At 36.0% G+C, this 25,495-nt stretch overlaps 2 protein-coding genes across 10 annotated transcripts in view; one reads left to right on the top strand and one right to left on the bottom strand.

Moving 5' to 3' along the window:
* The window catches only part of LOC109046804 (arf-GAP with coiled-coil, ANK repeat and PH domain-containing protein 2-like), a 37,040-nt gene extending 19,319 nt beyond the window's left edge, over positions 1 to 17,721 (top strand). The window contains exons 9-25 of one of the 8 annotated variants that reach the window (XM_042712210.1): positions 3,696 to 3,770; positions 5,489 to 5,542; positions 8,787 to 8,899; positions 9,003 to 9,054; positions 9,139 to 9,239; positions 10,212 to 10,317; positions 10,402 to 10,610; positions 10,686 to 10,755; positions 11,004 to 11,098; positions 11,919 to 12,109; positions 12,370 to 12,450; positions 13,752 to 13,835; positions 13,916 to 14,139; positions 15,160 to 15,269; positions 15,386 to 15,496; positions 15,591 to 15,634; positions 17,535 to 17,721. In XM_042712210.1, coding sequence (XP_042568144.1) covers positions 3,696 to 3,770; positions 5,489 to 5,542; positions 8,787 to 8,899; positions 9,003 to 9,054; positions 9,139 to 9,239; positions 10,212 to 10,317; positions 10,402 to 10,610; positions 10,686 to 10,755; positions 11,004 to 11,098; positions 11,919 to 12,109; positions 12,370 to 12,450; positions 13,752 to 13,835; positions 13,916 to 14,139; positions 15,160 to 15,269; positions 15,386 to 15,496; positions 15,591 to 15,634; positions 17,535 to 17,614 — 1,800 coding nt within the window. In that variant the 3' untranslated portion in view covers positions 17,615 to 17,721. Of the gene's footprint in view, positions 1 to 3,695; positions 3,771 to 5,488; positions 5,543 to 8,786; positions 8,900 to 9,002; positions 9,055 to 9,138; positions 9,240 to 10,211; positions 10,318 to 10,401; positions 10,611 to 10,685; positions 10,756 to 11,003; positions 11,099 to 11,918; positions 12,110 to 12,369; positions 12,451 to 13,751; positions 13,836 to 13,915; positions 14,140 to 15,159; positions 15,270 to 15,385; positions 15,497 to 15,590; positions 16,229 to 17,534 lie in introns of those variants that run through there. The other 7 variants (XM_042712216.1, XM_042712209.1, XM_042712208.1 and 4 more) reach the window with 7 other exon arrangements.
* A 7,552-nt stretch (positions 17,722 to 25,273) lies between these two features.
* Positions 25,274 to 25,495, bottom strand: part of LOC109057098 (26S proteasome non-ATPase regulatory subunit 1) — a 47,970-nt gene continuing 47,748 nt past the window's right edge. For both annotated transcript variants that reach the window (XM_042712204.1, XM_042712205.1), the window contains exon 25: positions 25,274 to 25,442. The gene's annotated coding sequence lies outside the window, so the exon portion shown is untranslated. The remainder of the gene's footprint in view (positions 25,443 to 25,495) is intronic.

Genomic DNA, 25,495 nt, shown 5'->3' with positions numbered 1-25,495 from the left:
AAAATGGAACAAGAAAGTCTTAGATTTCAAGAGGTCTTAAATTTGTGGACAAGAATTGCGATATGGCTGAATGTGACGATTGAATTTCAAAAGGCTATGAATTTATTAAATAAACATAAGCGCTGCACATTTCAGAATCCGCTGCTGCGCTGCATTGTGTTCTGCTGTTACCGGGGAAACCATTCTATTTCTGCTTCAAAAGCGCCCCCTGCTGGCAGAGTTGCTGTTTTTGATAGGACTAATGGGAAAACCAACCCATGTTTGTACGCTGCAAACACACGGAGTTATAAATGTGAACTGGTGGCATTATAAAAATGTAAACCATTAAGACAGTAAAATATTTTTAATTAATAGTTGATTGATAATAGTTGTTTAGGTTAATAATTGATAGCTTTTCCTTATGAAAATTTACCAAGGTTTAACTATGGTAAAAGTCTAGTAACCATGTTGTTGTTTTTTTTTTTTTTTTTAGCATATTGACTATCATTTGTGTAACCATATTTTTACTAAAACAAATACCATGGTTAAACTAGGGTCAGTGGTGGAAATGACCAAAATTCACTGGGGGAACTCTAAGTTGGGGTAACTTTTAGACAACCTTTCAGATTTAATTAATTATATAAACCTTTATAATCTATAACATTAAACTTATTTCATGTTTCCTTTAAACCATATGTTTTTTTCATATTGATTTAATCATATTAAATCAATATGAAAAAATGTATCTTTGCACTACAGAGGTGACACACAAGAACACAAAAAAAGTGGCATTTAGGTATATATTAACAGACTGTTTAATGAGGCTCGGAGGTGGCATGAAAGCATTTTAAATTTATAATAACAATTTTATGTGGTGAATGTTTTAAAAAAGTTCTGAATATTCCAATATTAAATTATTTAAATAAGTGGCAGCAAGTCACTGTCTTTGTCACTGAATCATTCATTCAGTCGATTTGTTCAAACAGCCGATTCATTTAGGAACAAAGCAAGTGACTGTTCAAAAAGATTCTTTCAAAAATGATTATTATTATATATTGCGCTACATTTGTGTGCGTAGCCTATTGAATGAATAAAAGATAAAAATTCCTTTAATTTCCCAGAAATCTAAACAGTTGGAGCTGGGACGTCATCCCCCCTCAATTCACTCCCCGGACTCTGTTTATCATACAATCTATCGTACGATCTCTCTGTTTTTTTGTTTGTCTGTCTGTTTGCTATTGTACAATCTATCTGTCTGCCGTACAGTCTCTCTGATTGTCTGTCTGCTATTGTACGATCAATTGGTTTATCGTACAATCTCTGTCAGTCTGTTTGCATTTATATGATCTATCTGGCTATCATACAATTTCTCTGTTTGTCTGTCTGGTTATATAGTCTATGTGTCTATATTGTACAATCTATCTTTCTGTTGTACAGTCTAAATACAGATCTGTATATCTATATTTGTACAATTACTAACGGTACTACGTTCATTTATACTAAGCATGTGCCAATACATGCTTAGTATATGTGCCAAAGCATGTGCCAAAATAGTGGTCAGATCATTTCTGTCTCTGTGTAAAAGCGGAAGTCTAATTCCTGCACCAAACCAGTGTTTTCATTTTCTCCCTGGAGAGCTGATGGGCACGTGAATCCTTGTTTCCTGTGGGCAAGAATGTGATGGGATTCTTGAGATGTGTGATTGGCTGCTGCTCACACAGGCCTTGCACTGGAAACAGGAAGTTAAATTGGGTGATTAAAGGGTATTCTCTGTCTGGGAGTTAAGTTGAGCGTGTTTGAGAAGCAGTGGACGTGAAATATACAGCACAAGGTTACCAGGATTTGTTTTCTGCTGTCTGTCGGACATTATGAAGCTCAAAAGAGTGGAGCGATTATGTCGAGAGGTTTGGAGGAGCTGCTCGCAGGTCTGTGTTTCTGTTCATCATGCACTGCTTATGATACTTTGATATTTTCATTTCAGTTCGGACTGCTTATTTTTAATTATTTTTGACATTTTAGAATAACTGTCTATGAAATAACACAGTGTGGGAATTATATAGTGACCATAAATAAAGAAAACAAATGAAAAATAGAATAAATAATACTATTAAAATAAAATTAAATAGTTTTGTAAAGTAATTCGTACTTTTCTAAAATGTGTAGGTGCTTCGTAAGTGGTTCTTAGTTTATATAATTTGTCTGTGCTGTAGTGAAAAAGCTTGTCCAAAAATAGCAGCATCATAGTTGTAGCTTTAAGTCACAATAATGTAGCTCATGATTGAGTCATGCTCACAGGTTTTGTCAGATGGTCAGTCTTTATCAAGCACATCTCGAGAGTGGAAACTTCAGGTTGTAACTGCGACAGAGAAAAACATTTCCCATCAGATATTATCAGCCGAGCATCTGCCCGCCTCTTTCCTGGCGGATCAAAACAAAGAGCTCGACCCAAATAACACGCGTCTGCTTTTATGTGACTTGTTTCCATGCATGATACGAGGTGATGGATGATCGCTCTCTGTATCTGAACAAATAAAGTGCAAAGAGAGACTATTACAGTTCCTTTCCTCAACTTCCCCTATAGGAAAGAAGTGTTGTATTCTAAGGGAAGTTTCACTGTATTATTGGTTATGCATAGGGTTAGTGATTTGAATAGGCCCTTAAGCTATATGCTAGTCACTAAAAGTTGACAAAAAAGCTGATACAAAATCTTAAGTCAATTAAACGCCTCCTAATGACGATCAGTGTTCCTGATTGTGACCATGAGCCTGTTCATTTTCTCACAATTTCTGCCTGATGAAAAAGAGTTTAGCTTGGCCATAAAAAAAAAATATTTTAATTATGAAAATTAACATTTTATTACATGGCTTTTCCAGATCTAGAAATCAAACTAACTATCTATCCATGTTTCCCAAGAATCCTGGTTCTTTAAAAGGAGTTGGCAGTTGTTGAGCGGATAAATTTAGCTGTTTTAATACTCGTCTTGTTTTAAATCATTTTAAGTCATCTTGAGACCAACTGTTGCAGTCTCAATGGGTTTTTCTATTTAATAAATCATGATCTGATGAGGTTGTTGAATAGAAAGTGAATGGATGTCTATATGGAATTGGGATTTACATGGAAATAGACTGTGAAATCACCAGTTTCATTCCACACCTCAGTTCTAGAGGTACTTCATCTACTGGATCATGGTAACATCCACTTATGTATCAATATTAAAGACCTAAACTTGGTAATAATCCACAGTTTTAAAAGTTGGATTGATGAAGGCCTTCACCGTAGTGGAATATTCTCATAAATGAGTTTGGATTTGGTGATTGGAAATGTTCTACTGTTATAAGCGCTCTTGAATTTGTTTAGCAGTGTGTAGTGGTGGTGAAGCAGTGTATTATGGTCTATCATCAACTTGGGACATGGGAAATTAATGAGGCAAGAGTGATTTTTTTCCGTCCAGATGTAGGAAACCAGACCATCTTCAGATCACATGACTTTGTGTTTAAAGTGGTTTTTCGTTTGGCAGCAATGCCTTTAGTTATTCCAGTTTTATAAAGTTCAATACTCTTGGGTTAAGGCGGCGTCTCGCTAGCAGTTTTGAAAGCATTTTTAAAAAAAACTGAATTTTAAATATGCACCTGCTCCAAATGACTCTGACTCCAGATTTCTCTCCCTGTCTTCACGCATGCAAACATCTGTAAGCCGTTGTCATGTCTGTCTTTCAGCTGGATCAGCTGGTGATGGACTCCACAAAAGAAAGGAAGGATATGGAGATGAAACACTCGACTATTCAACAGAAGGTACTCCAAACATTAATGACCCACAAACCCCAGGCCATCGCACTCTGTACAGGGCCAGTCAGAAAATATCTGTTGTTTAGAGCAACATGAGGCTTTGCAGCACACTGATGAAAGCTGAAACCAATGAAATGATCTAAAGTACACAAAGTGAAGCTTTTGCCTGAAATACTGTGCACAGGTTTATGAATAAACGCTCAAAGTAATAAAGTTGCTGTTATAGCAGTTGAGCCGTTCATCTTTGGGTAGATTAGAACTGAATCCTCACCCATGGCACGTGGAAGTGTGTTTTATGTAGTAGTAGGGTTGTTAGGATAGCAAGATTTCAGTAGTCAATACCAGTTCTGCTAAAATGTCATTATTCTTACCACAGCAGTTTGCATTACATTGGCTAGTGGTTTAAAACTTGTGTAAATGTGCAAATTATCCCTAAAGGTGCGGTGTCATTTTTGTTTGCATGGTGAAATGAACCCCATTCAACAGAACTGAACACAAGTGGAAAGCCACATCGGAAGGTTTTCTGTGAAATTGAGAATTGTGAGGGTCTTCTGGTGGCAAAATTTAGTCGAAAATTTCATCACGTGGATTTCAAATCTGGTTCAGATTTGTTAAACATTGAATGGTTTGCCACGTTATCCCATTGAATGCAGATTGGTTTTGAAGATGTAGGGATGTGCGATATTTATCGTCTACTATTATATCGTCATTGTTGTTTTAACGATGGGTGGGCTGACATTATCAAGTATGTCACTCACTTTGCAAAAAACAAACAAAAAACATCGGTCCAAAAGCATTCACTGCGTGATGAAGCCTATTGGAATGCAGTTCTGAAAGCAAAAATATAGCCCTGTATAGGTTTTTGTTCTTATATATAGAAGATATGATGCTATCACACAAGTAAGAGTGCCGTTTACCAAATATCAGTGCTCAAGCGACACAATATTGTCAGGTTTTTTTGTTAGTTTTTGTTTTGCCACTGAAACCAGAGCAACACTGATGTTTCTTTATGATTCTTTTTTTGAGCAAATCAATTGAGTCAATGATCCATTTATAAAGACAGCCACTTGCATTGTTTCTAAATGAATCGGTTGTTTTGAATGAATCGTTTGAATGAACGATTTAACGGATCACTGATTCAGACGGACTTGTCGCCACCTACTGGTGGTTTTAGTGCCATATATACTTATCCATGACGGGCCTAAACAAGCCAAGGTATTGGCATAAAAACACACTCTGCAAAATATCCTTCAATTATCGTTATCGAAAAAGTCCAAAAATATATAATTGTCTGTCAACATCACACGCCTACCTCGGTGTGAGTCGTGCTTTATGCTTCACTATCCTATGCACACACAACCTAGTTTGTTTGCTTAAATTTCTCTAATGTAACTCCGCCTTAAATCGCAGTTAAGCTAAATGAAAGTAGCATATGTATCAGAAATTACAAATAAAATATTACAAATTTCAAATATCAGTTGAAATCACTTTATATTTAATATTGTGAATGCTTCATTTACACCCTGGAGACGTTTCATAAAACTCTGAATTAGTGTATATTCATCTATCACTCCATAATGAGCGTTTACTGTGATTCGTGCACTTGTGCCACAGTGCAGCTTGTTCTTCAGCTCATGTGAAGTGTGACTCTGTCTCTGTATTTTTGTTTCCTGCTCCTCTCTCACTCATCCTCTCTCTCTCTCTCTCTCTGGCTGTACTGGCAGTTGCTAACCTGCTCTCTCTTCTTTTCTGACTGCTCATATGAGGCCGTGCTGCAGGTGAGTCTGTCCCCTCTGCCTCTGCGTCTGAACGCTGCATGAATCACCATTACACTCATACCTGCGTTATGTTCATTAGACATGCGCTTTTATGTCAGTAGCTCATTTTATATGTAAACAAAGCAAAGGATTGTAATTTGATTGCAAAAACCTGGAAGAAAATGCTTTATAAACAAACAGTGTTTGTTAATCACTATTGTACATGAAGGAGAAAATACTCCAAACAGAAGCGAAGCAAAGCGTAACGCAACTGTATAAATGTTTAATGCTCTGCTGGGATTGGTGGATCCAACACATGAGCCACAGTTAATGAATTCATTTATCGACCGCACACACACACACACACACACACACACACACACACATGCTAGAGCTTTCCTGAAGGGGAGGAGCCAGCAATAGATACCAAGGCCAGTGCTCGGCTCAGTCTGCACATACATGGACGTACATGAATACACACAGAGCGTAGAGGCTCAGTGATGATAGACGACCCTGACAGGGCAGTCACAATAATGTTTGGGAGTTAGATGCAGCATCACTGCTGACTCACACGCACACATGCACGCACTGCTCTGTCCGGCATGAAGATCTTCAGCAGGTTTCACTATGTGTGGTATCTGGTGAGTCAGTCGTTTTTCATAGTTCATGTTAATATTCTTTGTCTCTTTTGACTTTGAGTGATGATGAACTTGAATGCGACATCTTTTATGTATCTACTGATCAGTTTCTATGGCTGGCAGCGCTGTGTTTGAATGAATATCAGTTTAATGGTCAATAACTAATACAGATGTCCTATATGATAAAGAGATGATAACATTGTTTTGAAAAATAATTTCAATTTAGTAACTCAAAGAATGTCAGCTTTGTGACCATCAAGTAAAATACAGTACAGAGATATACAGTATATATATATATATATATATATATATATATATATATATATATATATATAATATTTAAGAATTCTGTCCTTTTAATTAGACTTCTTTTTCTTGTTATAATCATGACAGTTTGCAAAAATTTTAATCATGCTTATCTTAGAATTTTTTTAAATTCTATTTAAGAATTAAGAATTTCAGCCTTTTAACGTTTTACTTTGTTACAATTATGACAGTTATAGACTTCATTTGTTTTATTGCAAAAATGGAGAGTATGTTCATTCGAAAAATCATCATGATCTTCAGACAATACCACTTCATGCAGGTATTTATAGTATTGAGTATTTATAGTTGGAAGAGCTGCAGGTACGGTAAGTTGCTCTGTGCTTTGATAACAGCTGTAGCCCCATTCTTTGGTCCCGGTACCCTAAATATATTAAGCAGCCCAGCTCATGTTTCAGCTCGTGGCTGCTTGATCAAGATACAGAGAAATGTTTGGTGCTGTTGTGTTCATTTTGCTTGCCCTGCTGTAAATATACAAGCCAAGGGTCATCCTGAAGGTCGTGGTCTGTATTCACTTAGAGGTGAATTTTTTTTAGATGGATCCAAAAAAGTGAAAAAGAACCCAGTTCTGTTAGTGTTTACACTGATACTGGTCTTAAAAGTGGATTCAGATCTCATTTTAGCCCACTTCTGGTCTCACTCAACTTTCCATTCACACTGCAGATTATTATTATTTTTTTTTACTCTGATCGTAAATATTATAATTTCTAATATTAATTCATAGTATTATTCTTTTGCTGTTATTTTATACAATATAATTAATTTATTTAGTTCATTATTGATTTAATTAAACAAAAATAAATCCAAAATAAACAAAAAAAAAGCAACATAAATACATAAACATATAAATATATACACACACACAAATAATAAAAACACAAATAAATATTCTACAATATTATTAAGGCAGTCCACATAAACCCTCAGGTTATTACTTTGACAACTGAAATATGACCTTTGGAGTTTATCTGTGTGTTTTACAGTAACATTTTTAGTAACACTTTACAATATGGTCCAATTTGTAACTTAATTTTCATAATTAATGCATTAGGTATCATGAGCTAACAGCAAACAGAGGATTTGTACAGCTTTTATTAATCTAAATTAATATTAATTTATAAATATGCTATTTTTATAACATTTTTTCATAAAAAATAAAAATTCAAATTTGAAATTGTAGAATTTAGATGTAGAAAAATCAAACCAAAACTGCCCCTGTTTAAGTTTTCTATAGGTCACTTTGAAAAGAGTGTCTGCTGAATGGTTAATTGGTCGACTGTGTGTCTTACGGTCTGTGGGTTCGTTCTCCGCTGTGCACCGGAGATGTGATGTAAGATCTGTTAGTAGTGCGGTCTAGAGCAGATCAGACTGGATTCCCACAGCAGCATGCGGCTCGGGCTGTAAACTAACCTCCTCTACTAGTATGTCACTCTTATCGGTTTCTTCAGCTGCTTGAGCTTTCACAGACAAAAACACAGGATCCAGTGACGCGCTAATGTTACTGGGGCTCTGCTAGTCTGAGCTCAGCCGGGCTTGACTTAACTAGTCTGAGCTCAGCTGGTCTCACATGACATCTACAGGATGCAGGATCTTTGATTGTTCTTGTGGTGAACACCAACCAGTGGCCATGATTTCTTACAGTACTGTGATGTTATGCCCTGATTCATTCACCATACGCAGAGCCGGTTTTGACCTTAGTTGTAAGCTTTTTTCACCTTAGTTTTAATTTTAGTCCTGTTGGTTTTAGTTTGTAGTCTAACGATGTCACACTTACAGTTTCTCAGCAAAATTGTGTCATCAAAATACAGTCTTTTCATTCAGAATCCAAGAAGTGCAGAGTTTCTTGAGGAAACACAAAGCTGCTTTTTTAGTAAAGTAGAACAGTTTTATATATATATATATATATATATATATACACAAAATTTTACTAATGTGATTAAATGAAATGTAAATATAAAGATGTGGGATGGTAACCAGAAGGTTGTAGGTTTGAATCCCGTGTAGTAATTAAAGTGTTATAGCTGTTCACTTCAGGTTACTTCACGATCTGACAGATCATAGCAATATTAATAACCTGACCAGATAAGTGATTTTTTTTTTTTTTTTTTTTTTATGTTTCTGCAGCCAATCAATTTATTTTATAAAAATAGTTGGGTGTGCATCATGTGGGATCAGCCAAAATGTGTGTGGAGTGTTAATACAGCATGAGTATTAAATATAGATATTGATTCATAATTATCGTATATTAACTCCTAAGAATTTCAGTTCAATAAGTTTGATTACCTGTCTTTTTTTGTGCTCAGGACTTCTCAAATGACGACCCCAAGCTGGAGTACAATGTGGACGCAGAGAATGGGATCGTCATGGAGGGGTATCTGTTCAAGAGGGCCAGCAACGCCTTCAAAACCTGGAACAGGTCTGAGACCAGTTACAGCAGTAACTAATGGCCTGTTTGCTGGACAGTTCCAGGTAATCACGTATACACTGACAAAATGTTTCTGACTGCGTTTTCTTTGCAGGCGATGGTTCTCAATTCAGAACAATCAGCTAGTGTACCAAAAGAAATTTAAGGTAAACTTAGGATACTATAAAGAACACGCCAGAAATTCTAGCTTCAGCTGTGCGTTCAGCACTCATTTTGGCGTTTTGTTTCAGGATAACCCTACAGTCGTGGTGGAAGACCTGCGCTTGTGCACCGTCAAGCACTGCGAGGACATCGAGCGCAGATTCTGCTTCGAAGTGGTTTCTCCAACAAAGTGAGTACAAGCACACAACTCTGATTCTCATATCAGTCATGTTTCATGTTCGCAGGGAACACAAGCAGCATTTACTCTTTGAACAGCTGAATTACTAAATCAAATGTTACTTTTCTGTTTATTTAAATGGTAAGTGTCATTTCTGTGCCACTATTATCAAATTAATTACTGTTTTGAAACAAATTTGCAGTTTATTAATATTTCAATGATATTTATTTATTGCTACATGGCTGAGATGGTGGAAATTATTGGTACACCAGTGTATATAAGTGTAACTATTGAAAATAGTTTTCAGTTATTGAAATCAAGCTGAAATAAAATAGTTAAAATAAATAAATTAAATAAAATATAAATGTTAGATGGGGAAAAAAATGAAAATGAGAAATGTTGCCCTAAAAACGAATCGAAATTTAAGTACTAAAATTACTAAAACCTAAATTAATTTGTTTAAATAATAATAATAAAATGATGAAAGCATGCAACACAGTTAATAAAGCTAAATTTAAAATGAAAACTGAAAACAAGAAAAGTGATTTCAGAATATAAATAAATACTACAATAGTATAAAAATAATAGTAAAATAATCCTGTTTGTAAAAAAAAAAATACTTTTAAAAGTAGTACAGTAAATGTAATATGTAAAGAGCTGAATTAAACTATTTTCTTGTTTCACAGTATAAATACCTGAATATCCATTTAAAATAAATAAATACATTTCAGAATTTCTTTTTATAAAATATATTTTGAAATAAGATTATTTTCAAACCCTTTTTGCAAACTGTTATTGTTTTTAAGCATAGCATTAATAAAATGTCATAGTTTCGTGCCAAAAACATGCCAGAGTGATTCAAATGTTTTATTTCACTTAAACAAAAAAAAAAAAAAAAAAAAAAAAAAAAAAAATGGATTAGTATGATTATTTTTCAGTGCATATGTCACACTGTACATATGATGGCTGTTGTTTCTGCTGAAGGAGCTGTATGATGCAAGCAGACTCTGAAAAACTCAGGCAGGCCTGGATCAAAGCCGTCCAAAACAGCATCGCCACAGCCTTCAGGGACAAAGCAGAGGACGCCGAGGTACAGCAGTTTCTAATTAACGGCAGGCTAGAGATGCTAGTGACGGCCGCCAGCGCTTTGATAACAGTGCGATGTGTTTGGCAGAAGATGGACAGAAAGTCGTCTGCATCTACAGGCAGCCTGGAGTCGGGCGGCGATGTGAAGGAGAAGAGTCTGAAGGGCGAGAGCGCGCTGCAGAGGGTCATGGCCATCGGCGGGAACAGCATCTGCTGCGACTGCGGTCAGCCGGAGCCATGCTGGGCCAGCATCAACCTGGGCATCACGCTCTGCATCCAGTGCTCGGGGATACACAGGTGTGTGTGTGTGACCGCGAGTATCAGGGAGCGCTTTGTGTGTTTCATTACAAATGCTGTGTCTTTGTTTGTCAGGAGTCTCGGCGTTCATTTCTCGAAGGTCAGGTCTCTGACGCTGGACACGTGGGAGCCTGAACTGCTCAAGGTGAGCACGATGAACACACGCATGGACAGATGTTTGTCAGAGCACAGATGTTCCCATCCCTCTGAGAACATCAGCAGCTCTTAATCATCTCGTTAGCTCGTACACTTTTCAGACACGCTCAGAGGATCAGTGTTGGCATGTTTTATCATAACGAAGCATTTGACAAGAAAGATGGTCCAGCTCTCAACTAAAAAAGAAAACCTTCAGTTCTTATCTATGAACGATTAATACAATCAATTTCTGTACAGCTGATGTGTGAGCTGGGAAATGGTGTCATAAATCAGATCTACGAGGCTCGACGAGAAGAATTAGGAGCGAAGAAACCACAACCAGGAGATCCCAGGTACTGCGCTGGAATGACTGTGTTTTACTATCCAACTTTTTTTTTTAAGGAATCAGTGGTAATGGTCACATTAAACTGATCAAAAGTTCCAGTCAAGACATTTATAATGTTACAAAATAAATGCTGTTCTTTTGATCTGTGAATCCTGGAATATATCATGGTTTCCACAACAATATTAACCAACAATGTTTTCAACATTGCTAATAATCAGAAATGTTTCTTGAGCAGCAAATCATCATATTATTATGATTTCTGAAGATCATGTGACTGAAAATTCAGCTCTTCAATGGAGATCAACATTAAAGAACAATGCAATTTTCTAAATGTCAAGGTCACTGCTCAGTCCTGTTTGAAGTTATCCTACCAGGAGTCGAAGGGTCTTTTTTAAACATATATTTCATAATAACTGTAATAACTGTATCCTGAAGCACAGCGTAAAAACTTTTTTTTTTCTTTTTTTTTCTGATCAGAATTGGAGAACACTTCCAGATCTCTCCAAGTTGCTGCTGTTAATCTGGCATCTGGTGCTAATTTTCCTTAATTATCTGACAAACCCTTGTTAACAGGCAGCATTCCTCTATTATTCACTGAGACTGGGCCGCTCTGCAACAAGCCGCTGCACAAGAAGCTGGTCGTTCCAGAGTCTATACACTTTTTAGGCTGACTTCGTAGATTTAATTTCAGTGAAAACATGTCTTAGTAGTGCTGGCTGTAGAATGCAAATCAGAAAACCCTAAGCCTAATCATGATTAATTTTCTACAGCAACATGTTGGTCACGTTTGGTGTGGAAGCTGGTCATTTGTGTCTTGTGCTCCACAGGCACGAGGTGGAGGCCTACATCAAAGCCAAGTACGTGGAGCGCAGGTTTGTCCGGAGACTCTCTGAAGACGAGATCAGACAGAAGGTTTTAGCACTGAGTAAACCAGATAAAGCTCTCAGCGGCAGTTCGGATGCTCGGGCTTCGGGAGGAGCTTCAGCGTCGAAACCCCGTCCGCCGTCTGCGTCCTCAGGTGAGTGATCCTAACATCAGTGTGGTCTGTCTGCTCTCTCCTGCAGTTTCACGCTCTGTGGGGTCGATTTAACCTTTGCTTTGCCTTGCCGTGGCCCGTTGACCTGCTGTTAACATCCGTCAGCATCCATGCGATGTGTTCGGACCCCCGTGGACGGATGTTTGTGGCGTAAACGAGGCCTGAACTGGTTTTACTGAGTCTCTGCCCCTCTGTGTCTGTGTGCGATCCTAACGCTGCTCTGGGCTTTTGTGTTGCTGAAGCGAACCACGAGTCTCTCTTCTGTGTAGACGAGCTCGATTCTCTCTTCTCCTACTTTAACACCTCCGCCAAGCCCTGCTGTCGTAAGTACAGCCGTGTGAGTCTCTCCCACCTTCATTTCACCAGTGTGAACCTGAATTGAACAGAATCCAGGAAATAAAATAAAATAAAATAAAATATTAAAAAAATATAAAAAATATAAAAAAATATATAAAAAAAAATACTGGTAAAAAAAAAAAAAAAAAAAAATAAAATATTAAAAAAATATAAAAAATATAAAAAAATATATAAAAAAAAAAAAAAAAAAAAAATATAAAATGTATATAAAATAAAAAAATAAAATAAAATAAAAAAATATAAAATAAAATAAAAAATAAATTTAAATAAAATTAAATTAAAAATTGTTAATTAAATGTTAACTGAAATAAAATATAAAAATCTTAAATGTATTTTATTTCAGCTTGTTAAGAAGGCATCATTTCTTATTTTCATTTAGTTTGACTTGTTTCACTAAAACTAAATAAAAATAAAAACCATATAGACATTTAAAAATAACAAAATAATAAAAATGACAAAAACACAACAAAATCAAAGCTAACAAAAATGAACACGAGAGCAAAAAAATATAAAAATAAATAATAAAAATAAATAATTGTTAATATCAAAATATAATAGTATCTCAACGATACTAAAATAACATTGAATGACAGGTAGATAAATTTACTGAAATTGCTCATAAAAAAAATTCAAAAATCAAAAAAAAAACACAAACAATAATACACTTAAATTAAAAACATAATAAAAAATTATAAACACAATAAAACAAAATATTGCCATTTATATATCCGATCATGCACAATAGTTTATTTTACAATCAATAAAAATACTTTCAGAATGATTATTACAACCATAAAACCGGTTTTAAATTTCACATGAGCACAAAATGTCTACAAATTTACTTTATAAAAGTAAATGCTGACATCATAATGTGAATCTGTTCATTAAACATTTATACTGAGCTGTACCCTCTTAAAGCTTTTAAAAATAGACCATAAGTTTCTGATTTCAAATATTGATTATATTGATTAATAACATTTCGTACTACTAGTGGTTTTTTGATCTTCTTTGAATGTTGTTTTACTTTAATTCTCTTTATTAAAATTCAAATTCAATAATTTCACATCCTGAGTTTAGATCAGAAATTGACCCAATCGATGAAGAAAACGTTGCATCATCTCTCCATCTCATCATACATTTCCCATAAGGAGCATTTTTCCACCGCTCGTGTCTGTTTGGACGTGTTTGTGCACTTCACTGGTCTTCCTGCATCTGTGTTGGTGCTGTTGCTGGTCTGCACACTGAAGAGTGTCTCTCTGTTTGACAGTGAAAAGCTCAGACGGTGACGTGCTGAACCTCACGGATGGCAGCAGAGAGACGCTGAGTTCAAGCTCTTCCTCCAGCAACACAGGTCTGTCTGCTCTCCAGCTCTCTGCTCTGGACACAGATTGTGTGACGGCTCTCATGTGGTGTTGATCATCTGTCGTTCAGAAGCCCCAGAGGTGCAGGTGGGCGAGCCTCACGAGGAGAGTTCAGCTGAAGATCTGCTGGTTTTCTGCGAGCCGAAGCAGCTGACGCCGGGCCTGCAGCTGTACTGGGCGTCGTTCTCCCGCAGTCTGCCGGACATGACCCAGGCTCTCGCCCACGGAGCAGGAGTCAACTGGACCAACACAGACCACGAGAACAGGACGCCGCTCATCATGGCTGTTCATGGGGTGAGGAGAACACACGTCAGACCTGAGCCATCCGTGTGAAAGAGCCAGATTCACTTTTTCATCACATTAGACACAAGTATTCTTTGGTGTGTGTGTAAGGTTTTCATTTTTTGTGTGTATGTGTGTGTATGTGTGTGTGTGTGTGTGTGTGTGTGTGTGTGTATGTAAGGTTTTCATTTTTGTTTTTTTGTTTTTTCTTGTTTTTTTTTTTTCTTTTGTGCATTTTTAGTTTTTTTTTCTTTTTTTTTTCTTTTGTGCATTTTTAGTTTTTTTTTCTTTTGTGTTTCTTTTGTGCATTTTTAGTTTTTGTTTTTTTATTCTTGTTTTTTTCTTTTGTGCATTTTTAGTTTTTGTTTTTATTCTTTTGTGCATTTTTTTTCTTTTGTGCATTTTTAGTTTTTGTTTTTTTTCTTTTGTGTTCCTTTTGTGCATTTTTTTTTTGTTTTTTTTTTTTTTTTGTTTTTTTACTTTTGTGCATTTTTAGTTTTTGGGTTTTTTCTTTTTCTTGTTTTTTTCTAGCATTTTTTTAGTTTTTTTTTTTTAGTTTTTGTTTTTTTTCTTGTTTTTTTTTCTTTTGTGCATATTATTTAGTTTTTGTTATTTGTTTTCTTTTGTACATTTTATTTTAGTTTTGTGTGTCTTTGATTAATTTTTTTTTTTTAGTTTTTTTTTTTTTTGGGTAGTATTTTACTTGATTTATTTTTTTTTTATTTTGTTGTTTGGTTTTGGCTTTGTTTCATTTATTTTAGTTTAGTTTTTCTGCTTTGTTTTGTTTTTTGCTTCGTTGACTCACAACAATTAATTATACACGATAGGTTATTTTACTTCTAAATTAATGTTAGTTCTTAACTTTCAAATAATAAATGCTCCTGGTTTTATTGTATGATTCATCAGTGCATGCCAATTTGAAATGTGAAGTGCATCACATTACAGAAGTGTTATGGATTATGAATGCTGTTTTATTAGTATCTTACGGCGAAGGCTGAGGGCTTGAAAGCATCTGATGTGTGTCTGTATCAGGGGTCTCTGGTCACCTGTGAATTCCTGCTCCAGAATTCAGCCAGCGTCAACCAGCAGGACAGTCTGGGCAGAGGACCGTTACATCACGCCACTATCCTGGGTCACACCGGGTCAGTTCTGCTCAACACACAGTTGTGTTTCTGTTCCATTGTTTGATTGTTTTGCACATTTCTTAGTTGCGACTCCTGGTTTGATGTTATGATTTATTTACTTTGTTCTGCTGCAGGCAAGTGTGTTTATTTCTAAAACGGGGAGCCAATCAGAATGCAGCAGATGTAGAGAATCAAACGCCGCTTTCAATCGCGGTCGAGGCAGCAAACGCTGATATCGTCACGCTGTGAGTTGCCATTGCTGTGTGTGTTTGTACCTTTTGAAGAAGAAAGCAGTGTCAGACATTAAGTGTTAAGGGTTTAATGTGTTTGTGTCTGCAGGCTTCGGCTGGCCAAGATGAACGAGGAGATGCGTGAATCAGAAGGTCTGTATAGTCAGTCAGGTCAATATAACTCTAACAGCCCGACTGAAGTGCAGTATCGGAAATGTATGGAGGAGTTCATTAACTTACAGCTCAGAGACTCCTGATATATGCAGAAATCACCTCAGCCTGTAGCAAACGCTCAAAACCAGCGAATGTACACCGATGTCACGTGAAGCTGAGCTTCACTTGGCCCCAGGATGGGATCATCTAGCTTAGTATTTGAACGTAAAGTGAACAATAACAGGACATTACCGCTAAAACATGTGCAATAACTAGTGTTGTGAAAGAGTGACGTGAAAACATGCACCTTATAGACACTGTGTATGTGTGTCTAAAAACTGTCAGTCTGTAAGAGAAGTGTAATCAAAACTCGGCCTGATCGGTATATTCACCATAACTCAGGCACATTCCTGATATTTATCACAATATTATACTTGAGGAAGTCAAATCAGTATGTATAAATATTACATTTGTGAAGACACATGATATAATTCAGTGTTAGTTCTGGATTAGACAGCACTGTATTTAACCACAGATAATATATCAATAATTATCAATGCATGTTTTAACGATAAAAGTAATATATATATATATATATATATATATATATATATATATATATATATATATATATATATATATATATATATATATATATATATATAATGTAGCAGCCTTTTGTTTTATGCAGATCAATTAAATTTGACAGAATTTACATTACAGAAAGAAATAAAATGAGATGTTCACATTCAGCATAATTTATATAAAATATATAGTTATAAATATTTTATGTTATATATATATATATATATCTATATATATATATATAATATATCTATATATATATATATATTTATTCTCTAAAGATAATGGATTTTTATATAATTGTTAAAATTAAACAATTTACATTAATTTTATTATATGGTAAATTATATATATACATTTATATATATATGTATATATATATATATATATATATATATATATATATATATATATATATATATATATATATAGTATTTTGTAAAATAGCCAAAACATTTTTAGTAATTAGAGTTTGTGTAAATTTGACAGTCTGAATGTTGCTTTAAATATATTTTGATGATTTGGTGTAGTTTAAATGAATGTGCCAGATGAGTTGGCGGGGTTATTATTATCAGGAGTTGCAGTGCTGGCTGCGGTCACGGGGGGGCGCAGTAGAGCTGGACTCTACACCCCGCTGCTGCTGTTCACAGACTCACATGGAGGTCCCTTCAACAGGGATTCATTTTCTTCCTCTGCTCCATTTGGCAACAGATGTTTACCTCTTTGATTTCCACTGCTTTTAAATGAGCTCTTTTAAACAAAATCTTATTTTTAAACTTTTAAGCATCGTATCATTACTGCAATTTCTTTACAGATCAGTCTAAAAGCAGTCTCAGGTTTATTAGTATGCAAACAAAGGTCGGAAATGATGGTTCTATTATATATAATTCTGCAAAGCAATGTTGTATGTGTAATTTCTGAACATGTATCTGCTTTATTTCTCCCTGTTATGACACGGTGGTAATTATGCCACACATCTGTATCTCACGCAACTCGTATTCTTTAAACAGAAATCTTCACGCTTTGCCAAACACTTGACAGTATTTCATCAAAATGTGTTTTATGTGCTACTAAATGATCAGTGTAAGCGGTCAATAAATATACTTCATCTGCATCATGTGCTTCTGGCCTCTGCAAACGTCTGCATTTCCTCCTTTCCTGCTGCGTTCTCCTGCTGTTCTCTGAGTTTCTGCTCTGAAGTAGCACAGGTACGAGCTCTTCTCTCCGCGTCTGGAGTTCTGATTACAGTGTGTGTTTAGTGCTTGACGTAAACCGCACCCTGCTTCCTCACAATCGAGCTGTTTTCTCTTCGCAGGAGATGAAACGTACCAGGACATCTTCCAGGACTTCTCGCAGATGGCATCGAATGACCCAGACAAGCTCAACCGCTACTGAGCAGATTTCAGCCGGTGTATCACACCACAACAACCTCCTCATAACTGCAGTGTGGGATTTCTTCCAAACCGGATTATCGTTCATAATATAAAACGTTTTCATCATTAGGTTTTGTCTTTATTGACTATAAGATTTTTTATGAAATCAATGGTGTTGTCCACATAATCTGGGTGACACCAGTTGAATTGTTGCATTTTTATTGTAAATGTAGATAAAACTATTTCATATAGGATTTCATTCATGAATATAGATTTACAGTCATGTAATATTTGAGCCATAGGACTTCATTTATGAAGCATGCTGAATGAATGTTTGTGTTCATAAAACATTAAAAAAGCGACTGGTTTTACAAACAATTTACACAAATCCATTCTGCTTGTGTTTCATAAATGAAGCCCATTTTTTTTCACTAAATAGTACGTATTAGTAGTAATCAGTGTATGACTGTAGAGCAAGGAGTAAACAATTTGTTTACATTATTTCTAAAAAAAAAACTATACTTTCATTACATAATTTACTTAACTATTGTTCATTTTTGGAAGAGAAAGCTTTGTGGAAACTCGTGTTAGCATGAACACCCCACTTTCTTTACATGTTCAAATAGCACACGAGTCAAACATATTCCTCCTTCAGCGTGAGGGGTGTAAATTGTATATATTCTGTACATACATCATCTTGGGTTGGGAAGTTTATTTTGTGGTACTTCAGATGTTGTGATAAGCTTGTTTGCATCCGTTTTGTGGCCCCGTACTCATATTGTAATCATCTCTGTGTGATCGAAGCGCTTTTTAGGAGTATTTTATCCATTGCAAATGTCTGACTGAGAATATAAAAAAATAAAAAATAAATTGCCCTCCATTCATTAATAAATAATTACTCATTAAATATAAATTAATTAATTATATAAATATACAATTATAAAAAAAAAATACTGTAATATTGATAAAATCCTTAAAACAATATAAAATGACCTAATTATCCATAACTACATATATATAATATATTTCATAGTCTGAATGTTATTTTATGCATTTTGCCATTACAGAAAGAAATATAATTACTGTAATATATATGTATTAACAGTTTGTATATTACAAGAAAAAACTTTTTTTTTATTTTAAAATAATTTTTAATTTTTTTTTTTTTAAATTGCACTTAAAACCACTTTTTTTTTTTTAAATCATAATTCTAGTCTAAACCAATGTGTTAAGCCTAAAGTCTACGCGTCTCGTTTCGACCTTACATTATCAGATTGTATAAAGTGGCCTCCCGTGCAGCGGGGTTGCCGTGTTTGTAATAGGCACGGCTCTGTGTCAGAGGCTGATGTTATGTAAACACTGGCGCTGTCTCTCTGTAACGCAGCAGCCGTTCAGTGACGGGTGACCTCATGCCCCTGCCAGCTGTGCACGGACTCACCTTTTTATATCATGCTTTTATAAACTGAGAACATTACCCATCGCACTGCTTCAGGAGCTTTATTTATAAACCTCGTAAAATAAGAAGGCTCAAGCCATGCATTATGGTTCTTGCTAAAGTTAAATCCAACGTGAATAAGTGGCTCAGTCTGTGCTCCTGGGAAGTCATTCCTTAAAGTAATGTAGTTTCATTAGTGGGTAACGTGCAAAAACGGTGGTAGGCAGTAAAACTGTTACAAGCTAAAATTTGTCAATTAATCATCATATTGTGATTTTCATTGGCTTATATCTGCCAAATGATTTAAAAAGTATGGTGATTTAGTATGTGCCTAGTTACATCTATAACTGGTGTCTGACAGAAGGTATTGTCCTATGTGGAAGACGTAGGCCAGTTAGTTCATGTTTGAACACTCCCATGGCTCATATCTACAAAACCTTTTTTCCAAGGAATTCTCTGAAGTCTGGAAAGGTCGACCCAGTGTTGTTAAATGGGATGGTCTGCAACTGTGACGGTTGCGTTGACAAGCGATAGTAACATTTGTACTGTAGATGTGTCAACATTTAAACCACTTTGTGACGTTAGATACTCAATTAAAATTCAAGCCCAGTACTTACCTTTAAAAGTCAAACCAACATTTTCTCTCAAAAACTCCTGTCGCCTCACATGCACACGGTGACTCTTGGGATAGTCTGGGCTGTGAAGGATCCATCTGCAGTAACCTTAATAGACCAGGAAAAAGGATGCTTTTCAAGGCCGCGTTTGAAAAAGTCTTCGATTATTAAGGGAGTTTGCAATGTGATATTGATTTAAAACAACAGTTCAATAAACAAGAAATATTAAGTGACTTGCATTATCTGACTATTACACTGTTGCATGATTTTGTCAACGAAAATAGTTTGCTAAGCAGCTGCACATCTCTAAAAGCAAACACAGCAGTTTTGTTTATGAAAGAATGTGCGTTTTTAAACTAGTCGGTGATTCATAATTGTATCCATTCATAATTGCTTCATTCCTGTACGAGTCAGCCATCCGAACGAATCAATTGTAATAATTATTCAATGATAAAATTAGTGACCTGCCGCCACTACAAGCAGTTTTAGTTTCATTTTTAAAGTATCATTTCAATCATTGAATATTTCTATAGATTATTAAAATTGTTATATTTAAAACATTAACCTCAACATAAATTTATGAATTGAATTGCACTCATGCCACCTCTGAGCCTCATTAAACATCTGAAAATACACCAATCCACTTTTGTCTTCTTCTGTGCTACCTAGTAGCCTACAAATTAACGTTTATACTGTTTCCATATGATTGCTAACTTGTTCGATTACACTTTATTTCGATAGTCCACTTTAGACATTCTACTAACTAAAAGAAACTTTGTAACTACATGTCAACTAATTCTCATTAATTTGCATCCACATGTCTACTAACTCTCAGAGTAGACTGTTAGGGGTAGGTTTAGGGTTAGGGGTAGGGTTAGGGTTAGGTTTAGGGTTAGGGGAAGTTTTAGTATAAGTTGACAATAAGTTGACAAAGAAAGTGTTAGAAGATATTAAGCAGACAGTCTGCTAATACTCTACTAACTGCTAGTTGACATGTAGTTGCAAAGCTACTGTTAGTAGAATGTCTAAAGTGGACTATCGAAATAAAGTGTTACCACTTATTCTTGTTCTTCTATTCTATTGTTTCGATTAGAATTTTTAAAAAGCTTACAAATATTTGAATTTTACATAAAAGCTGACATAGCTTAGGGTACCTGTAGTAAAATTAGAAAAATGCCATTACTTTAAATCACTTTAAGGATATCACTTCGTAATGGTAAGGCTATTTAAATTCTTAAATCAGAATCTTAAGAAATAAGATAAGAATATTCTTATAAGATTAATATTTGGGAATACAAAATATTCTTAACTTTTTTTAAAAGTTAAAAAATAAGAAGAAAACGGCAGTTAAGAAGAAATTTCTTTTTAAGAATGTTTCGTGAATCCGGCCCCTGGTGTCCAATAACTGATCGCAGAAGGAAACCTCAGTTCCTCATTACTTTTGAAACTGGGTGAATCTGTCTGGTGTGCCATGTCATTTCCTTCCTGAAATCGCTGAACTGATGCACTCGAGAAATTATTGCATTGAGCGCTTCGTAAAATTGAACATTAACTGTGGCCTGGGAAGAGTGAGCGCATAAAACAAATCAAGCAATGTGAAATGATTTTAAAAGTGAATGACTTGACAGTACCTTCTATGAAATAGTGTTATGTCATCATTTCCATTTGGGGATTGGTCAGATGATAAAGTAATTTCAGTTTATTCAAGCTAGCGCTGAGCATCTTCCAGGCATCCATCCTTGCTCTGCGGTGGAGAGGAAATCTGTGGTTGGCTTCCCGCAGAGAGACAGAGAGCCACTGCTTGAGTCCTTTTTCCTCCATTAAAAAACACATTTGAACAAACACAAAGAAGCCAAGCTCCATTAATATACTCTGTTTGATTGTAGTATCTAACCCTCATCCTGACTGTCCTGACAAGCTTTCCTCAAGAGTTCTAGGATAGTTAACTGTTATTTTAAACTTTTCCATGGGTGCTTCACACTTGTAAAATGAGATTGGGACTGCTAATGCTTCAAATTCTGAAACGCAGGAAGCCAAACTCTGTCATAGCCTACTTAACATTAACATCAAGTGGAAAGTGTAGGAGCCAACCACAACCATTTTCACGGCCCACATTTGTTCTACCTCTCTGCTAAATGAGTTCTTTGCCTAATGAACCAAAGTCTTCTCTCTTCTTTCCAGAAGTTGACCGTTCAGAATTGACTAGCGTGAAAAGAAAAAAAAAACTAGCAAGCGTGGAGAATCCAAACAGACTTTGTGGAATTATTCCTTTGACTGTAATGATGAATGAAGATGGAATGAAAGGGAGCTGTCAGCAACATAGTTTCACACCGCAATCGTCCACCTTATGGCAGGAAAATTGTGGATGTTTGTTGCAATAGAACATCCATTTAGCCAACTCACTCGCGTTGCTTTTCTATTACTCTATTCTCACTTCCCAGAATAGGGAGGCCCCTGTAGTAGTTCTCTCCACTTTTAAGAGCAGTGTCCCAAGAGTCTCGTCAACTACACCTCAGTGCTTCGCCAGTGAATGGCTGGAAAATCTCCTGAATCCATGACAGTGAATCTGGCTTCCAGCTGTGCTCAGAGAGAGAACTCAGACAGGTTAGCCCAGACCCAGACCAACACAAGAAGCCTCTGTTGTGGAGGTTAATTCAGGGGCTGTTGTTTTCAGCCAAAAACTGGAAACTTTTTATGCGTTTTGCCTGTTTGTTTACACGACAACGGTGTTTTGGGGACTGAAAACGCATATTTTTGAAAATGGGTTTCAAAGTGCAAGTTTTTGAAAACGCCACCTTTATCGTTTCTGTATAAACACCCAATATTATATAACTCGTCTTCAGCAAAGTGTGGATTTAATACACCAATATTACAACCAACAGTGGAGACGCATCATATACAACAGATAATCGTCACTTTCCTACAGGTACTGTTTACTAACAAGGTGACAGCGCCAACTACTGGCCTGGCATACACAATACAGAGTTTTTGGCTGATTTTGCAGATGTGTAAACGTGAATCGTTTTGAAAATGTTGTGGGAAAAACTTTTCCATTTTTGACTACACTGTTGTCGTGTAAATGTAGCCTCGATCAACATACACAACATAAAAGATAGTCTATCGGTGTCCAAAATTTCTTGCCATGGTCTGCTGTTTATTTTATTCAAGAAACACTGGACATAAAGGCCCAATGAATCACATTACGAAAGCAACTGGAAGCTCTTCTGTGGTCATTGCTCAAGTCAAACCTAAACAAAGCAACTGCTTTTCAGTCACCACAACAAACAATAAATTTAATAGGCCCTTTTAATGTTCTACACCTCCCAATCCTGTTCTATAACTGAAAATAAATAAATAAATACATATGTACAGTGTGCAGTTTATTCGTAAAATAAACTGTTGCACTGACACTGAAGAAAATATCACAGACTTTCTGGTTTTTATGGTGCATTTTCCAAGTTGCAGGTGGACTTAACATTTTCATAAATGGAACAGGCTACAAATGGCAAACGTCCTGGGCAGTGCACTTCCTACGGAACTAGGGAGCGGACTAAGGCGCACCCAAAGACTGTCAACTAACAGAAGCTTATCAGCTAGGTTCATCTCTTATATAAACTCAGTTCCTCTGGTATAATTCATGGGATGTGGGCACTGTAGATATGCAATCATGGGAGCAAACAGTTTACTGTCAAGCGATAGCCCTTATCAGGATGGTTTTAAATAAATGACCTCAACTGTGGTTGAAATGAAAGAGTTGTGAGTGTTTTCAAAGTTAAGGTAAAGGTACACTAGGCACAAACATAATTTACAAACAAGTTTCAAATTAGGCATTGTCCATTGTTTGATAAACTCTTGTTATTGGTTGAACAAAGAGTTATGAGCAGCCAAGTCAGGCCTTTTAAACAAACAGATTGCAGTTCCATTTGCTGCTGCTAGAAATCCTGCAGGTCATTGAAACTTGGTCACATATCGTCACGTTTACCATTCCCACTGGGAGAAGCATTGGTCTGACCCTTCTGTTCCATTACAGCATTGCATTTATGATGTTCCGCAATTCTTGCCAAGATCCACAAATTCCCTGACTCTCGAGGAGTCATAGCCTGTCCCCAGTTCAAATGGCCAGCCAGCGTGTCCATCACTGCACCCAGCAAGTACAACAAACAGTAGGCTCTCGACCACCTCCAGAGCCTGGACACCCGTCATAAACGTTTCTCCAACAGCACTCTGGCCAATCCGCTGACCAAACTCTTGCCATTCGTTCTATCATCAATAGTTACTCAGTGCAGCTTCAACAGACTGTGACTTCATGGAAAAAAAAGTGATGGAGATATTTGTTCACCAACAATCGTACTTGGTTAGGACGCGCCTTTAAGGTCTGTGCCCCCTGGTAGACACATCGCCTTGTATGGTCACATATTCAGAAAACAGGCAATGAAGGAAAGATGTCAACATATAATAAAGTGTAATAATATAGTGGTTTCATCTGCATTTTTTCTGCTTTGCTATGATGTTGAACTATCAGGCCAGTTGAAGCTGACTCGCCAGGACTGCGATCCTTCTAAATGCAGTATATAAGAGCACGGTCCATTAAGAGCGGCTGATGATGTCTGGGGTCTGTGTTACAAGGTCTTTAAAAGAATGATGGAACTTTTTAGTTTTTTCTTATTTGCAAAACAAACTAATGAAGATCTCTGCAGTTACAATAGAATGGTCAGGATCCTAAAGTCCCCAAAATGACAAAGAGATGCTAAGACATGAACCACAATTCCAAGGAAATATAAATGATATGCGAGTGTCTTTCCAGAACTGTGCCAATTCCAAAGTATCCCACCCACAATGTAAAGACATACGGGAAATTTTGCTTTGACAAAAATCTTTTCCTTTTAGGGGATATAGTGAACAGTGGGGAGAAAAGTGTGACTAAATGCTTCCGTCAGTTTAGGCTGGTGGAACACCTCTGACCACATACCATTAAAAACTTGGTACTTGGAAGTTTCTGTAGAAAGCACCTTATGAAATACAGTATATGGAAAAGGGAAAAAATACTGTCACTATGATTGATGCCGTTATGTCTTTCCTCCAGGAAGTTGGTTAATCTTTAGTAACTAGTTTGTGTAAATTGAGATTTGAGAAGATATTACCTACACTGACAGTGCAATGTGAGAGGATGGTCTTGGGAATATGTCTAAATTCGAGGTAAATTCATAAAGCTAATTGACTTTATTTACTTTAAATTGCAAACCCTTACAGCCCCCATATTTTATGTACATTAACCCTCTGGCGTCTAAGGGTATTTTTGGGGCCTGGAGAAGTTTTGTCAAGGTGCATATATAGATTTTTAATAAGTTGCATTCCTGTCCACTTATCCATGAGCTTACATAAAAATATACACTTTTAACTTAAAATATCAATAAGTGGCCACCATCTCTTATATGCCTTTTTATATTTTAACCAATTTTGTATTCACTATTTAATTTTATATCCTGCAATTTTTATGCATGAATTTAAGTTTAAGTTATGCTGTTTTCTCAAAAGCATTTCATGTCAGTTACCCATTTATTACAACATAATACTTTACCGTGACACAACAGTTTAATCAAATGCCAAAAATACACATTAAAAACACCCAATCTCATGTTCAATATATTTATTTTAATGACTGAAAACCATCATGTAAAACATCCCTCAAGTGGCCACAACAGGCCAAGTGGAGGAAACAACATAAAAAAGGAAAAGGGGTGGGCATTTTGAACAGACATATAGCGGTGCATGCTACGAACACGCAGAATTCATAACACCACCTGCAAAAAAAATAAAGAGTGGAGATGAGCACATGAGCTTCACTGAGTTATAA

This window comes from Cyprinus carpio, chromosome A22, assembly GCF_018340385.1.
Source record: "Cyprinus carpio isolate SPL01 chromosome A22, ASM1834038v1, whole genome shotgun sequence".
Taxonomy (NCBI): domain Eukaryota; kingdom Metazoa; phylum Chordata; class Actinopteri; order Cypriniformes; family Cyprinidae; genus Cyprinus; species Cyprinus carpio.
The sequence above is the reverse complement of the archived record's forward strand: the minus strand, read 5'-3'. Positions and strand labels throughout refer to the sequence as shown.